Here is a 15,986-nt window from a genome sequence, read left to right as displayed (position 1 = left end):
GGACAACTTATCCTGAGAATAAGTAATGTTTCGGCAACAATGCCAAAGTGGGACATAAAGGTATCGTGATACAACATAAATGGCAATTTGAAACTAATCACAGCACGGGATTCCTATGTTTTAATATATTTCAATGTTGCAACTTACTTTCCCCAATCAGGGCCCAACTTGAAAGATTAGTTTTTGAAAATGTTAGTAAGCGTCTGCGACTCACCTCCCAAAATAAACAATAACTTCTGCACGCCCTCGAACTATTTTATTGCAAGTCACAATTACACTGCCGCACAATTAATTATCCCAAATCCTGACCTTGGGGAGAATCTGCCCAATATTCACAATGCTGAAGGTCTGAAATACAATGTCTACAATCCATTATCCAAGGAGCTTATTTGTAAACCTGCACAATATCAAAGCGAGTTAAGACGATACAGTGAAGGTCGCCCACTTACTTCTCATATTCCAGGTTGTCTCTGTCACAGCGGCCATCCTTGTGTTTCTCCCAGTCTTTCCCATGTTTACAGGTGGTCAGGGAGATAATATCCTTCCCGTTGTGGATGTGGTGTAAGGCATTTCTGGTATCTGACCCAATTCCTGTCAAGTACCTCTTGCCTTTGAAGACCAACAGGTACTTTCTCCGGGGCGGGACGTTGTTGTAGAGGAGCCAACCCTTCTCTCCCCCTTTCTGGGGGTGTTCTCTTGAAAACAAAGGGATGGAGACATCAAAATGTGGTCTGTAACTCTCCATGTAAAAACTTGCCTTGGCCACCATGGCCTGACCAACGTCGAAGCCTAGATCCTCTGTATAATCGGGCCAGGTTCCGGAGTAGAGGTTAAATATCAGATGGTTCCTACCGTTATTCCACAAGGGAAAAGTCTGGATTTTGCTGTCCACGTCGTGAATGTATTGCAGGGAGAGCTGATCCCGATCTAAAGTGTCGATACCCATGACAAACAGGCAGGCCTGCTGTGGGTCCGGGGTGTAATACCGGGAGCCCTGGATGGAGGCGAGGATTTTTTGGTAACTTTCGGAAACTTTGTCCCCTTTGGGCTGGGGGTAGATGTAAACCCGGAAGCCTCGCTTCTCGCACAGGCTCAGGTCGAAGCAGGTCTCCATCCGACACCTGCTGTCCTTGTACACCATCGCCCTGCTCTCCCTCTTCACCCTCGGAGACTCCCGCAGCCGGGCGTCCAGCTCCCCTCCACCGGGCTGCTCCACAAAACTTTTCAGCGTCTCCTGGTCGTCCCAGGCTGGCCATCTCCTCGCCATCCCCATCTCCTCGCTATGCCTCCGCGCCAGGAACTTCAGCTGCCGGATCTGCGCTCCCCCGAAGTAGAAAAGCAAGAGGCAGAAAGCGCAGAATGCGATCAGGATGTATTTCTTCCTGGCCTGCATGTGTCCCGGACCATCCGCTCTCCTCGGAGGGAAGATGCCGAAGGGGAGAAGGTTGCAGGGGGTGGTACCTGGATAGGATGGGGAGGGAGAAACAGAGACGCCCGGGATCTCAAGCGCTTCCAGCCGCCGAGACAGGCATCCTCCCGCTTCCAGAGCAAGGACAGGCGGGGAGCCCAGTCTGGCATGGGGCAGCCGGGCACATTGGTTGCAATTGGGGGAGGCTGGGAGAGCTTCTTTAAGGGAGGATGTGGCTGCAAGAGCCGGCTGGGGCTTGCCAAGTGCCGGGGCTGGGGCGCTGCAGGCTCGGGCTGGGAGCAGCGCTGCCGGTGTGCGGCTGCCTCCGGGACGCGCTCACTCGCCCATTGTATCCATCCGGCTGACACTCAGGTGTAACCGTGTCCAAACATTCCATTTCCGAACCTTGGCTCCACCAACATTCCAACCAAGCCACGCCCCCGCCCCAACACCCACAGCTCATTGGCCAAGCCTGTCTGGCCTTCCTCGCCCCCTGATTGGCCCTGATGGGAACGCCCTCCGCCTTCCTGCACACCTATTGGTTATCCCATCCGTCCATCGGCGGCTAGCCCCGCCTCTCTATGTGCCCATTGGTTGAAACGGGCCCCGCCTCCTTAGCCTGATGCCGAACGTGATGAACGTCAGGTGTAAAAAAAACCAACCGGGAATGTTATTTAAAGCCCAGTCCCGGAGGGTGGGAAGGAGCGAGGCAGTGCAACCCCGGGAGGGGGTGTGCAGCCCCTGGGAGGGGTGTCCAGCCCCAGGGAGTGGTGTCCAGCCCCTGGGAGGGGTGTGCAGCCCAGGGAGGGATCGCAGCCTCAGTTGCAGAAGCACCAGCACTAAATACACTTTTGTTTTGCACACACAATAATTAAAAGGCAAAATTCTCTTCCAGTGCACATCGAATAGCCAAGTCTCCAAGACTGACATTTCCACTGATATATATTTAACTTTGAACAGGTTTGTTGTAAATATTAAAACAGAACAACTGCACAGCAGCCTGATCGATGAGGAGCCTTACTCCCCCAACCTTTCCCAGCTTCAGATTGGCCTGCAGCACATCTGTGATTTTATCTTAGGACCGAAATGTTATCCAGAGGCAAAATATTTACACTGCCTTTCAGAAGCAGCTCAGCTTCGAGCATGTTTTTAAAGGTTAACCAAGGTTCCTGAGAATAAATTAAAGCCACATAAAAAAGAAAATTGCACATGCTAGAAATCTGAAGGAAAGGAGGAAATGCCGGAAATAAGGCCAGATAGCAACTGATGAGAGAGAAATTGAGATAGCCTTGAACAAGTTGGACCTTCTGTTAACTCTATTTCTCTGTCCACAGATGCTGCCAAATCTACTGAACATTTCCATCATTTTTTGTTTTGATTTTATATCATAAATTAAAGGTGCGAGGATTTTTTGGCTTGGAGACTGCTATGTACTGGTGACCCATCACCCTTGTTCTATTGACACACATTGGCTCCAGCAATACTTCAAACTTAAAATGATCTTCCTTGTGTTCCAATCCTTCCTTGACCTTACACCTCTCTATCTTTAAAAGGTCCTCTAGCCCTAAACCCCTCCCAGATTTCTGTGCTCCTCCAATTTCAGCCACTTGTGTACCCCTAGTTTCCTTTGTCTCAACATTAGTAGCCATCCCTTCAGCTGCCTCATCTCCAAGATCTGGAATTCCTTCCCTAAATCTCCCTATCCCTCCCTCCTTCCTTTAAAATGCCCCTTAAAATCCATGATTTTGACAAAGTCTTTGGCCACCCATCCTAATATTACCTGACATGGCTCAGTGTAAAGCCTGGGTTGTTAATCGTTCCTGTGAAGTGTCTTGGGCCAATTTACAATATTAAAGGTGCTATATGAATGCAAGTAAATTATAAATTCTACGTCAGTGAAAATTAATAGAGAAAGGTGAAGGTTATGAAGATTGGAAGAAATAATGGTGGGAATGCAGAGGTCAAGTTAAGTGGCCAACAGCTGGAACAGGTATCACAGTTGAAGTACCTGGGGAGCATTCTGTCAGAAGATGGTTACTGCTATAAAGAAATCAGAGCGAGAATAGCAATTGCAAAGAATGTATTCACCAAATGTACAAAACTACTCAGTATAAGATTAAGTAAAGATCTTAAGAAAATAGTTATCAAGGCTGATTTGGAGTAGCTTGTTGTATGGGAGGGCTGCAACATGAACCTTGAGATTAGCTGGTAACTAAAGGCTAGAAATGTGGTTCTGGAGTGGGCTAGTTGAAAAGAAGACAAAAGCAACAAAGAAGTTCTCAATGATGGGGAAGGAAAGATCGTTGGTGAATATAATCAGATAACAATACATGGCTGGATCTGACATGTTAAAACATGAGAACTTGCTGAAAGAGGTGATTGAAGGAAGGTCAGAGCGATACAGACTTCTATAGACCTTCTCCCAAGAGGGGGAAAGAGAATGATGATGTTAGACAACTTGAAATTGAAAATGGAAGGCTCCTATGAGCAACTGAAGAGGAAAGTGCAAGACTGGGAGGCATGAAGAAATAAGCAGAGGACTTGCCCCTTTATACCTTTGCTTAAATGCAAATTGTAGTCATATACAACCTCAAAAGTCAGTTCTGGAGCATGACAGAAGGAAGTAGCTAATTAAATTTACCTATTCTTTTTAAACACACCAAGCTCCTCATCATGACAGGAGAATAAATCTTAGGTAGGAGTCACACACTGCACAGCAGCGGTCTTACCAGTTGTAAACTGTCCTCTGCAACTATCAGTCTTAACCCAATGGTATGCTGTAACCACGTTCTGAAATGTACTGATTTTGATTCAGCCAGTGTGTGTTACATGAAGCAATATTTTTATTATGCTTGAACACAGTTTACCAGCAGCTATAAATATAACTTCCACTTCAGTTCATCCAAAGCTCTGCTGCCCTTATCCTCTCTCAGATCAGGTCCTACTCACCTATCACCCTGATATTTCCTACATTTGCTCCCATGCTGCAAATTTAACATTTTCATACTGCATTTAAATTTCTTCAAGACCTTTCCCTCTGTAATCACTTTGATCCCTATTGCTTTCCATCGTCTGACCACTCCGTTCCTCCAACTCTGGTCTTTTATATATTCTTCCACTCCCTTCCCTCTACCATTATCAATTGTGCCTTCACTCAGCCCGGACCTACATTCTAGAATTCCCTCACTAAACCTCTCTGCCTCTCCACTTCTTTCTTCACCTTTAAGAATCTCCATAAAGTCCACTTCTTTGGATGAACTTTTGGCCACCCCTCAGAATAGGACTAAGCTATTTAGCTCTTTGAGCCTGTTCTGCCATTTAATAAGAAGGTAAAAATCTATTGATCTCAATTTTTAATATATTCAATGACTAAGCATCTATTATCTTTTAGGTCTGAGAGTTTCAAAGATTCATCACCCTCTAAGTGAAGATATTTCTCCTTATCTCTATCTTAAATGGCTGATCCCTTATCCTAAAATTATGGCCCCCAGTTTTATATTCTCCATCTAGGAGAAACAATTTCTCAGCACCTAATTTCTGCCTCTGAAATGTGAGCTCACATATGAATAAGTACATATAAATGAACAGACGTAAGAAAGATGTTTTACTTTCAATTTAACAATATTCACGCACTTGCACAATTATACAAACAAGTATGCACAGGGTTCCACAACGTAAAGTAAAGTTTATTTATTAGTCACAAGTAGGCTTACATTAACACTGCAATGAAGTTACTGTGAAAATCCCCTAGTGGCCACACTCTGGCACCTGTTCAGGTAAACTGAGGGAGAATTTAGCATGGCCAATTCACCTAACCTTTGGACAATCTTTGGACTGTGGGAGGAAACCCACGCAGACACAGGGAGAATGTGCAAGCTTCACACAGACAGTCACCGAAGCCAGGAATTGAACCCAGGTCTCTAGTGTTGTGAGGCAGCAGTGCTAACCACTGTGCCAGTATGCCACAACAGAATCCACATGGATGCAGATGATCCATGATGCTGGGCACAGTTAATACAGTCACATAAACAGAAAATGCTGGAAAATCTCAGCATCCGTGGAGAGGGAATAGAGCTAACGTTTCGAGTCTGGGTGACCATCAGTTAATACTTAATGTGGTCAACATCTGCTGATTTTTCAAGAACTGTAACTTTGTGTTTCTTATTCAAGTTGTAAACAAATAACTTAATGTTTATTTATCACCTTCAAAGGCCTCATGATGTCCCAAAAATGTTTCGCACCTAATGAATCTGTCACAATTTTCATAGAGGTGGATAACATTTAAAAAGAAATGTGAACTTCCAGTTAATAGCTGAATAGGATGAGACAAATTTCATGTATTAAGATTTTTACTGTAACAAACAATTAAAAACACTATTAGCTAAACACTATTGCCGGAATTATCTGGCCGTTCCCAATGCGATCTTCTGATCCAACGGCAACGATACATCACCGCCTCAGGTTTCCCAATGGCAATGAATGCATTCAATGGGAAGCCCCATTGACAACAGTGGGACAGAATGATCCTGCCACTGGCCATGGTGGGTTGCCTCTGCCACTGCAAAACATGCAGCAAGTTGTGAGGAAAATCCTTACCTATTTTTGCAGGCAACTTATATTTAATGTGCAAACATTAAATCCACACAGACAGTCACCTATGGCTGGAATAGGGTCCCTGGCGCAGTGAGGCAGCAGTGCTAACCACTGTGCCACCACGCTGCCCAATGGGATTATGTTTTCCTGTTGCACTGAGTAACAACGCCAGGTATCTCCAGATGCTTCACTCAGTTTTTGGAGATTTCTCAAATTCACTACTAGCAGGAGAACCTGGCCCGAAGATTCTTCCCACTGGTCTTGCCAGGACAAATTACCCGAAATCCTTAGATGGCAATGGAACGCTTCGCTACGATTAACTCTGGGGAAGAAGAATAAATGGTATTTCACCAGTAGAGCAGAGGTGGTGGATGCAGTGGAACCAAGCGTGTGGGGAGCTGGTTGTTGCATGCTAGTAAATTTGAACGGGTGGGGAGTGGGTACTAATGAGTCTAGTGTAGCAGGGATGGTAAAGGGACACAAGAGGGTGAGAGTTTCAAGCAAACAAAGAGTGCAGCATCAATAGGGTTGAGGGGGTCCAAATGATATTTTCAGGTAAAAGATTGCACCGAGCAAAACATTCCACATGTAAATTCCTTTACTTTCAATCTACCTTCTCTCCCTACTCCTCTCCCAGGACATGCATGATTAGATACATCCAAAAATGAGAGGCAAGAAAATTGAGTTAATATTCTCTGGAGTTTAGAAGAAAGAGAGGCAATCTCATTGAAACCTACAAAATACTGAAAGGACTTGATGGAGTAAATACTGATAGTTTGTTTCCAATGATCAGGGAATCTAAGCCATAGGGGCACAGTCTCAGGATAAGGCTCAATCATTTAGGATTGAGATGAAGAGAAATTTCTTCAAACAATGGGTTGTGGATTTTTGGGATACTCTACCCCAAAGGGTTCTGGATACTCCATTGTCGAATACATTTAAGTCTGGAAATGACATATTTTTGATCTCTAAATGTAAAGTTAACCTATTTGTCACAAGTAAGCTTACATTAACACTGCAATGAAGTTACTGTGAAAATCCCCGAGTCACCACACTCCGGCGCCTGTTCGGGTACACTAAGGGAGAATTTTTTAGCATGGCCAGGCCAGCACGTCTTATTAACCCAAACTGGGAATCGAATCTGGGTCCCTGACACTGTGAGACAGCAGTGCTAACCACTGTGCCACCGTGCCGCCCCTCTCAGAGAATTACGGGACATGGGGAGTGGCTGGAAAATGGAGTTGAAGACCAAGATCAAAATATCCCCCTCCCCAACACTTTCTCTGCCCAGATCCTTCTCTCAGGCTGGGCATGCCGGACCTCCGGGGCATGCCAGGCAACACACCATCCCCACCCTCCAGACATCCTGCAACTCCCCTGGGCATGCTGGATTCACCCCCCCCCCCCCCCCCCAACCCCCCTCCTCCCCAGGCACAGATGCCAAAAATACTAGGGTAATGGCAAGACAAGATGTTAAGCAGTCTCCTCAATTGCTGACTGCAAGAATCCAGGACAACTGGCATTGTAGGAAGCCCAGACCCATGACGGGGAGCCAAATTCCAGGACAAACCCAGGGGGCGGCAAAATTTCAGGCAAAATTTGGAATTGTCTGCAAACCCCTTCATTTTAACCTAAATTTAAAGATACAGTTCAAAACATAGTTCATAAACCTCATAATTGAAACAAGACACAAATATACAAATACTCTTGAAGTCACTAGTTACATAGTTAAATATAAAAGTCAAATTGTGCACAGGAAGGAATCACATTTTGCATGCAATAAAAGCAAATTAATCTATTTGAGTGATGTTGATTGAAGTATCAATATTCAAAAAAGAACTTGCATTTAGATAGCAACTTTCACAAATCAAAGTTGTTTAGGTTGATTGGCCATGCTAAAAATTGCCCTTAGTGTCTTGAGATGCGTTAGAGGGATTAGTGGGTAAATATGTAGGGATATGGGGGTAGGGCCTGGGTGGGATTGTGGTCGGTGCAGACTTGATGGGCCGAATGACCTCTTTCTATACTGTAGGGTTTCTATGATTCTATGAAAGCATCTCAAAGCATTTTACACCAAATGAAGTACTGTTCAAGTAAAATCACTGTTTTAATTTAGAAATGTGACAGTCTTGCTCCCACAAAGAGAAATGAAATAATCATAGAATCCCCACAGTGCAGAAAGAGGCCATTCGGCCCATCGTGTCTGCATCAACAACAATCCCTCCCAGGTCCTATCCCCGTAACCGTACATATTTGCCCCATTAATCCCTCTAACTTATGCACCCTGGACACTAAGGGGCAATTTGGCATGGCCAATGCACCTAACCTGCTCATCTTTGAACTATGGGAGGAAACCGGAGCACCCGGAGGAAACCCACGCAGACATGGGGAGAATGTGCAAGCTCCACACAGACAGTTCCCCAAGCTGGGAATCGAACCCAAGTCTCTGGAGCTGTGAGGCAGCAGTGCTAACCACTGTGCCACCGTGCCGCCCTGACCAGGTCATTAGTATGCTTGCTGAAAGATAAGTATTGGAGAGGTCACTGGAGAGAACTCTCCTTTTATTTTTTGAATAGCGCCGTCCACCTGAGTGGACAGATGGAGCTTTGGTTTAAAGATCTCATCCGAACAATGCTCCCTCATCCCTCTCTGAATTGGCAGCCTGGATTATGCACTCAGGTTCTGGAGTGGATCACAAACCTGTCTGATTCAGAGTAGAGAATGTTACCACTGAAGCAGCCCAAAGAAGGGAGGACAAGCAAGAGCAAAATGAACCCACGGTCCGGAGGTTATCTCTGAGGCTTCATTTGAGAATGGTGGGTATAGTCATGGGAAAAGGGCAGTAATATAGTGGAGAAAGTTCAGAGAAGATGCGAGTTTTCTGGAGTTTAAGACTCTGTTCACCCTACTGGAGCATCATCTGAGGTTCTGTAAAGCTTTTAGCTATCTTCAAGGAGAGGCAGTCTCTATTTGCAGGGTGTAGTCACCAGTGATGGGCAACCTAGGCTAGTGAGTGGGCTGCAAGAGTGGCCCTCATTCACCTCAGTGGGCCTGAAGATTGCCAACCATGACCCCGTGAATAAGATTAAATACATTTAATACACACAGAATATTTCCATAACAAGTTTTAGAAAACACTGAATCATTTATATATCAATAGAACTATTATCAATTTCAAAGGGAAAAACAAATGAAATATTGGACACACCTCTCACAATGTTGTGTGCAGTCAACACACACCTCATTTTATTTGCCCTTGCTTTATGTGCGTATCACTTCAGTCATAATGGTTGGGAAAAAACTATGCAGATGGAAATCAGTGGAGTGTGGCAACCCTGCGCATGGGCAAGGTCAACAAAATGTCTCGTGGGTCGCACTCTGAACCAAGATCGGCTGCATACGGCCCCCAGACTGCAGGTTGCCCACCACTGTTCCACATCAAATTTACGTCATGCACTGGTACAAAGATGTGAAACACTGCTTTGATTTAGCGCCCAAAGTTCAGTAGTGCCACCAATAGACACACTGATGCCTGCACTTGATCATCTGATCTGTGAGCTCAAATATATGAATAGGATGGGAATAGAGGGATACGGTCCCCGGAAGGGTAGGGGGTTTTAGTTCAGTAGGGCAGCATGGTGGGTGCAGGCTTGGAGAGCCGAAGGGCCTGTTCCTGTGCTGTAATTTTCTTTGTTCTTTGTTCTGTGATCTTGTCAATTTATCAGCATTATTCCGGGCATTGGGATTCATGGAAAGGTGGGATATTGGCCTTTCACATTTTTTTACTTGGGATGTGATCAGAGTTCAAGTTGTGGAGATTATACCATTAGAGTTTGCAATTTATTATGCCTCTAGGGAAATGATGTTGGTGAGGAGTACAGGGCAAAAGTCAGAGAAAGAAAGCATTAAGAAGAAAAAATAGATTCAGGGACAAAGGGTTTATTATAAGATAGTAGCTGAGGTGTTAGGAAAAGATGCGGTAAACTATCAATAATGGAATAACTGATACACATCACTATGATATTCACAAAAGTGTTTTTACTGTAAGAGAAGGAGACTGGAAAATGTGGTACTGGAACTCAAAACTGGTACGGAATGATATGACTGGTTCAAAATGAGAATGGATGTGAAACTCCCTCAATAGCTCAATGAGCAAATATACGGGTCAGTTAGCCCTTTATCATAGACCCTTGGGTTCCTATATCTGCTAATTAGTGCACAATTTCTAGGTCTGTTGCAAACTAATTGATAGAAGTTGATTGAACTAGGTAGGCAACAACTCCATCATCATTATATCAATCAACTGGCAGGATGATAGAAGGTGGACGAGATGGGCCTTGGTTGATGACGGTTGTCCAGGTCAGCTGTGGCTCAGTTGCTGGCACTTTTGGCTGAGTCAGAAGGTTGTGGATTCAAATCCCAATCCAAAGGCCTGAGCCCTAAACAAGTCAAGGCTGATATATTGGCATTGATCTTTGGTGTATTGAGAGAGTTTGAAGTGAAGCATAACAAGTCTGGCCGAGATGCAAAAGTGAGGTTCGATCTCCTTTCTCAGATGCATATCAAAGTTCCCACGGCACTACTCTGAGAAAGTGGAAGGAGTAAATATTACTGCCCTTTTCCCATGATTGTACCCACCATTCTCAAATGAATCCTCAGAAGTAACCTCTAGACGTGGGTTCATTTTGTTCTCATTTGTCCTCCAGTGCAGCGTTCTCAATATATCATCAATATAACAGGTCACTTGGTCGTTATCGCACTGCTATTGGTGGGAACTCACTGGGTGCAACGTTCACTGCTGTGCTGCTTACATTACACCAATGACAAGAATTCAAAGTACCTCTGATGCACGTCAATTGAACTCAAGGCACGAAGCTTCGGTAACAGAAGGCTTTTATTGCCTAACAATGGAACTAATAGAACGTAAGTACACCATCCCAGACTGACGAGGTCCCGCCCGAGCAGGGGGTCTTATACCTCTCCCAGGAGGCGGGGCCCGACTGGGATGTGCCACAACAGTAACAACCACAGGTGTATTAATCCCACCCTAGCCCAACAACAACATTAGAACAACCCCACAGTGGGAACCAACGATGGTTCACCACATTCACCCCTCCTTTGAGAACAAAGGCCGGCGGGGTACGAAAACAGACTAAAAAAAAAGTCAACAGATTATAAGTCCAGACGGTCTGGAGGACCGCACCGTCGTTGTGACCTCTTCAATACCGGCGGTGACACCGGAGTAGGTGCTTGCGGTGGCGTTCTCCCCAAAACAGCGTCCGGCTGTCCTCCCACGGACTCACAGGCCGGTTGACCCTGATGAAGCGGTAGTGCAGGGGATCCCGGTACATTCTGCGATGGCGCCGATCTCCGGGGCTCAGGCAAGCTGTGCATTGGAGTATAACTGTTAAGCACTGGTCCCGGTGCTGACCGCGCCACGTCCGGGGGAGAAATAAGGGATAAGGGATTCGTCACTGGGGGTATGGGAGCGACAGGAGTTGCTACGTCCCCTGCGGGCGCCAGGTCTCGGATCGAGACTGTGTCCTCTCGCCCGTCAGGATATGCCACATAGGCATACTGAGGGTTGGCGTGGAGGAGGTGGACCTGTTCGACCAAGGGATCGGACTTGCGGGCCCTCACATGTCGCCGCAGAAGGACGGGTCCTGGGTACGTCAACCAGGCTGGTAAAGATATCCCCGAGGACGACTTCCGAGGGAATGAGAACATCCTCTCCTGGGGAGTAGCATTGGTTGCCGTACACAGGAGGGAGCGAATGGAGTGAAGCGCATTTGGGAGGACCTCCTGCCAATGGGAGACTGGAAGGCCTTTGGACTTCAGCGCCAATAGGACAGCCTTCCAGACTGTAGCATCCTCTCTTTCCACCTGTCCATTACCCCTAGGGTTGTAACTCGTGGTCCTACTAGAGGCAATCCCGTATGAGAGCAGGAATTGCCTCAAGTCATTACTCATGAACGACGAGCCCCTGTCGCTATGGATATAGCTGGGGTACCCGAACAGGGTAAAAAGATCACGGAATGCCTTGATCACCGTGGCAGTCGACGTGTCCGCGCAGGGGACAACAAACGGGAACCGGGAGTACTCGTCTATTATGTTCAGAAAGTACACGTTCCGATCTGTTGAGGGAAGGGGGCCCTTAAAATCCACACTCAGCCTCTTGAAGGGGCGAGTGGCCTTGACCAAATGTGCCCGGTCAGGTCGGTAAAAGTGCGGTTTGCATTCCGCGCAAATCCGACAGCTCCTTGTCACCGACCTGACGTCCTCCACCGAGTAAGGCAGGTTGCGGGCTTTGATAAAGTGGTAGAGCCGAGTGACCCCAGGATGGCACAGGTCATTATGGAGGGCGTTCAAGCGATCTTCCTACATAGTAGCGCATGTTCCGCGCGAGAGGGCATCCGAGGGCTCATTGAGTTTCCCTGGACGATACATGATATCGTAGTTATAGGTGGAGAGTTCAATTCTCCACTGCAAGATCTTGTCATTCTTGATCTTGCCCCTCTGCGTGTTGTTGAACATGAACGCCACGGACCGCTGGTCCGTGATCAGGGTGAACCGCTTCCCCGCCAGGTAATGGCGCCAGTGTCTGACGGCCTCCACAATGGCCTGAGCCTCCTTTTCCACCGCTGAATGCCGAATTTCGGGGCCTTGGAGGGTGCGGGAAAAAAACGCGACGGGCCTGCCTGCCTGGTTTAGTGTGGCGGCCAGGGCGAAATCAGATGCATCGCTTTCCACCTGAAAAGGGATGGATTCGTCTACCGCGTGCATCGTGGCTTTCGCAATGTCGTGTTTCAATGCCTTGAAGGCCAATTGGGCCTCTGGCGTGAGTGGAAAAGTCGTGGACTTAATAAGCGGACGGGCTTTGTCCGCGTAGTTGGGGACCCACTGCGCATAACAGGAGAAGAAGCCGAGGCATCTCCTCAGTGCTTTTGCGCTAGCGGGCAAGGGAAGTTCAGCAAGGGGGCGCATGCGGTCGGGATCAGGGCCAATGACCCCGTTTTCCACTACGTATCCCAGGATGGCTAACCGGCACGTACGGAATACACACTTCTCCCTGTTGTAGGTCAAATTCAGGCGAGATGCAGTGCGTAAAAAGTTCTGGAGATTTGTGTCATGGTCCTGCTGATCACGGCCGCAGATGGTGACATTATCCAGGTACGGGAAGGTAGCCCGCAGCCCGTTCTGGTCCACCATTCGGTCCGTAACACGCTGGAAGACCGAGACCCCATTGGTGACACCAAATGGAACCCTAAGAAACTGATACAGACGACCATCCGCCTCAAAAGCCGTGTAGTGTCGGTCCTCTGGGCGAATGGGGAGTTGGTGGTAGGCGGACTTAAGGTCTATGGTGGAGAACACCCGGTACTGCGCAATCTGATTGACCATATCAGATATGCGCGGGAGAGGATACGCATCCAGCTGCGTATATCGATTAATGGTCTGACTGTAATCAATGACCATCCGGGGTTTGTTCCCGCTCTTGACCACCACAACCTGTGCTCTCCACGGACTAACACTGGGCTGTATGATCCCTTCTTTGAGGAGTCGCTGAACCTCAGATCTGATGAAGATCCGATCTTCAGCGCTGTAACGCCTACTTTTAGTAACGATGGGCTTGCAGCCTGGTACCAGATTCTTGAATAAAGAGGGTGTGGTGATCTTTAATGTAGAAAGATTGCATGCGGGGCTCTTTGGACAATTTGGAGACTGCAGCTGTTCCCCTACTGTCAGCGAAGGGAGTGGCCCACCGTACTGTAGGATCACACTCTTCATGTGGACCATAAAGTTTAGTCCGAGGAGAATTGGTGCGCAAAGATGAGGCAACACAAGGAGCCTGAATCGCTCGTAAATTGTGCCTTGCACTTTCAGAGTTACCACACAACGTCCTTGAACAGGGACAGACCGGGACCTTGATGCCATAGAGATTGTCTGTTTGGCAGGTTGAATCTGGAGTCCACACCTCTTTACTGTGTCAGGGTGAATAAAGCTCTCAGTGCTCCCGCTGTCAAACAGACAATAAATTGCACGACCATTTACCTCTATATCCATCATTGAACAGTCAAGCCTGTGGTGCTTAGCCTGGTTCAGGGTGATCGACGCCACCGTTGGTCCTTGAACGTCACTGCAGGCAGCTGAGGTCGATGCTGAGGACCCCTGCTGGTCGCTCCTGGTCGTCGTCGACCAAAATGGCCGCCCCCATGAATCGCACATGGTTGAGGGCGCCAAGCGTAGCGACTCCTGGTGGTCATCCTCCTCCGACTCCGTCGACCACAATGGCGTCGTCCTGGACTCGCACGTGGACGAACCCCGTGGGTACTTCGATGTCGATGGTGACGATCCCCGTTCCGAAAGGTCACAGGCTGCACTGCCGTTCTTGGGCTTCGATCTGCACACCTTCGCATAATGCCCCTTTTTACCGCATAGGTTACAGAGTACCGCTTTAGCGGGACACTTTTGTCGTGGATGCTTGGCTCCTCCGCAGAAGTAGCACCGCGGGCCGCATGGGGCTGCAGCCATAACACTGCACTTCGAGCCCGTGGGGCGAGGAGGGATTTGTGACTGCTCCTGCCATGTTGTCTCCACGTGGTCCTCCGGATACAGGACCAAGCTCTTCGAAGCCGCCTCAAGCATTTCAGCCAATTCCATAGCTTGGGTCAGGTTGAGATTCCCCTTTTCTAGCAGCTTGAGACGGATGTACGAAGACCCTACCCCTGCCACAAACGCATCTCGGGCGAGGTCATACATATACTGCTCAGCCGACACAGCTTTGCAGTCGCAGCCCCTGGCAAGCTGCAAGAGCTCATTGGCGTAATCCTCCATGGTTTCGCCCGACTGCCGACGTCGTGTAGCGAGGAGGTAACGAGCGTGGATCTCGTTGGGAGGTTTCGTGTAGCGCTTTTTTAAAAGCTCGAGGGCCCTCGGGTAAGTGGTGGCCGCACGGATCGCGAGGTAGACTGTGTCGCTTACCCTCGCATGGAGGACCCGGAGTCTGTCATCATCTGTGGTGACCGCTGCGGAGGCTGCCAGGTAGTCTTCAAAACACTTCAGCCAGTGGTCGAAGGTGTTAGAGGCGCCCACCGCACGTGGATCCAGCGTCAGACGTTCTGGCTTTAGGATTTGCTCCATACTCTCCTTTCCGTCGAGAGCTTAGTGTTAGGCAATAAAATTGATGCACGTCAATTGAACTCAAGGCACGAAGCTTCGGTAACAGAAGGCTTTTATTGCCTAACAATGGAACTAATAGAACGTAAGTACACCATCCCAGACTGACGAGGTCCCGCCCGAGCAGGGGGTCTTATACCTCTCCCAGGAGGCGGAGCCCGACTGGGATGTGCCACAACAGTAACAACCACAGGTGTATTAATCCCACCCTAGCCCAACAACAACATTAGAACAATCCCACAGTGTGAACACCCTAGCCCAACAACAACATTAGAACAACCCCACAGTGGGAACCAACGATGGTTCACCACAACCTCAATGGCTCTAAAGCATTCTGGCTTAGCCTGGGGTAGTGAAATGTGCTATGTAATGGCACACTTTTTCAGGAGAGGCCAAGGATGGTCTGAGGGTGCAGCTACTTTTCACCTCCACCAACAAACTCAATTAAAAGCCACCATCAATCTGTAGAGAAAATGTAAATGCAATGCTTTTAATTAACAGAAAGCAAAGAATGGGGGTAAATGGGTGTTTTTTGGTTGGCGATCAGTGACTCGTGGTGTGCCTCAGTGATCAGTGTTGGGACCGCAATTGTTTACGATTTACATAGATGATTTGGAGTTGAGGACCAAGTGTAGTGTGTCAAAATTCGCAGATGACATTAAGATGGATGGCAGAGCAAAGTGTGCAGAGGACGCTGAAAGTCTGCAAAGGGATATAGATAGTCTAAGTTGAGTGGGCGAGGGTCTGGCAGATGGAGTACAATGTTGGTAAATGTGAGGTCATCCATTTTGGTAGGAATAACAGCAAA

General features: G+C 47.6%; 1 protein-coding gene across 1 annotated transcript in view; it reads right to left on the bottom strand.

The window, feature by feature from the left end:
- Window positions 1–1,855, bottom strand: part of LOC144509329 (exostosin-1-like) — a 297,668-nt gene extending 295,813 nt beyond the window's left edge. Inside the window, exon 1 of the mRNA XM_078237999.1 lies at window positions 450–1,855. Coding sequence (XP_078094125.1) covers window positions 450–1,393 — 944 coding nt within the window. The 5' untranslated portion in view covers window positions 1,394–1,855. The remainder of the gene's footprint in view (window positions 1–449) is intronic.
- Window positions 1,856–15,986: the final 14,131 nt, after the last annotated feature.

The sequence above is a fragment of the Mustelus asterias genome, chromosome 21, assembly GCF_964213995.1.
Source record: "Mustelus asterias chromosome 21, sMusAst1.hap1.1, whole genome shotgun sequence".
Lineage (NCBI taxonomy): Eukaryota > Metazoa > Chordata > Chondrichthyes > Carcharhiniformes > Triakidae > Mustelus > Mustelus asterias.
This window is presented reverse-complemented; position numbering and strand designations above follow the sequence as displayed.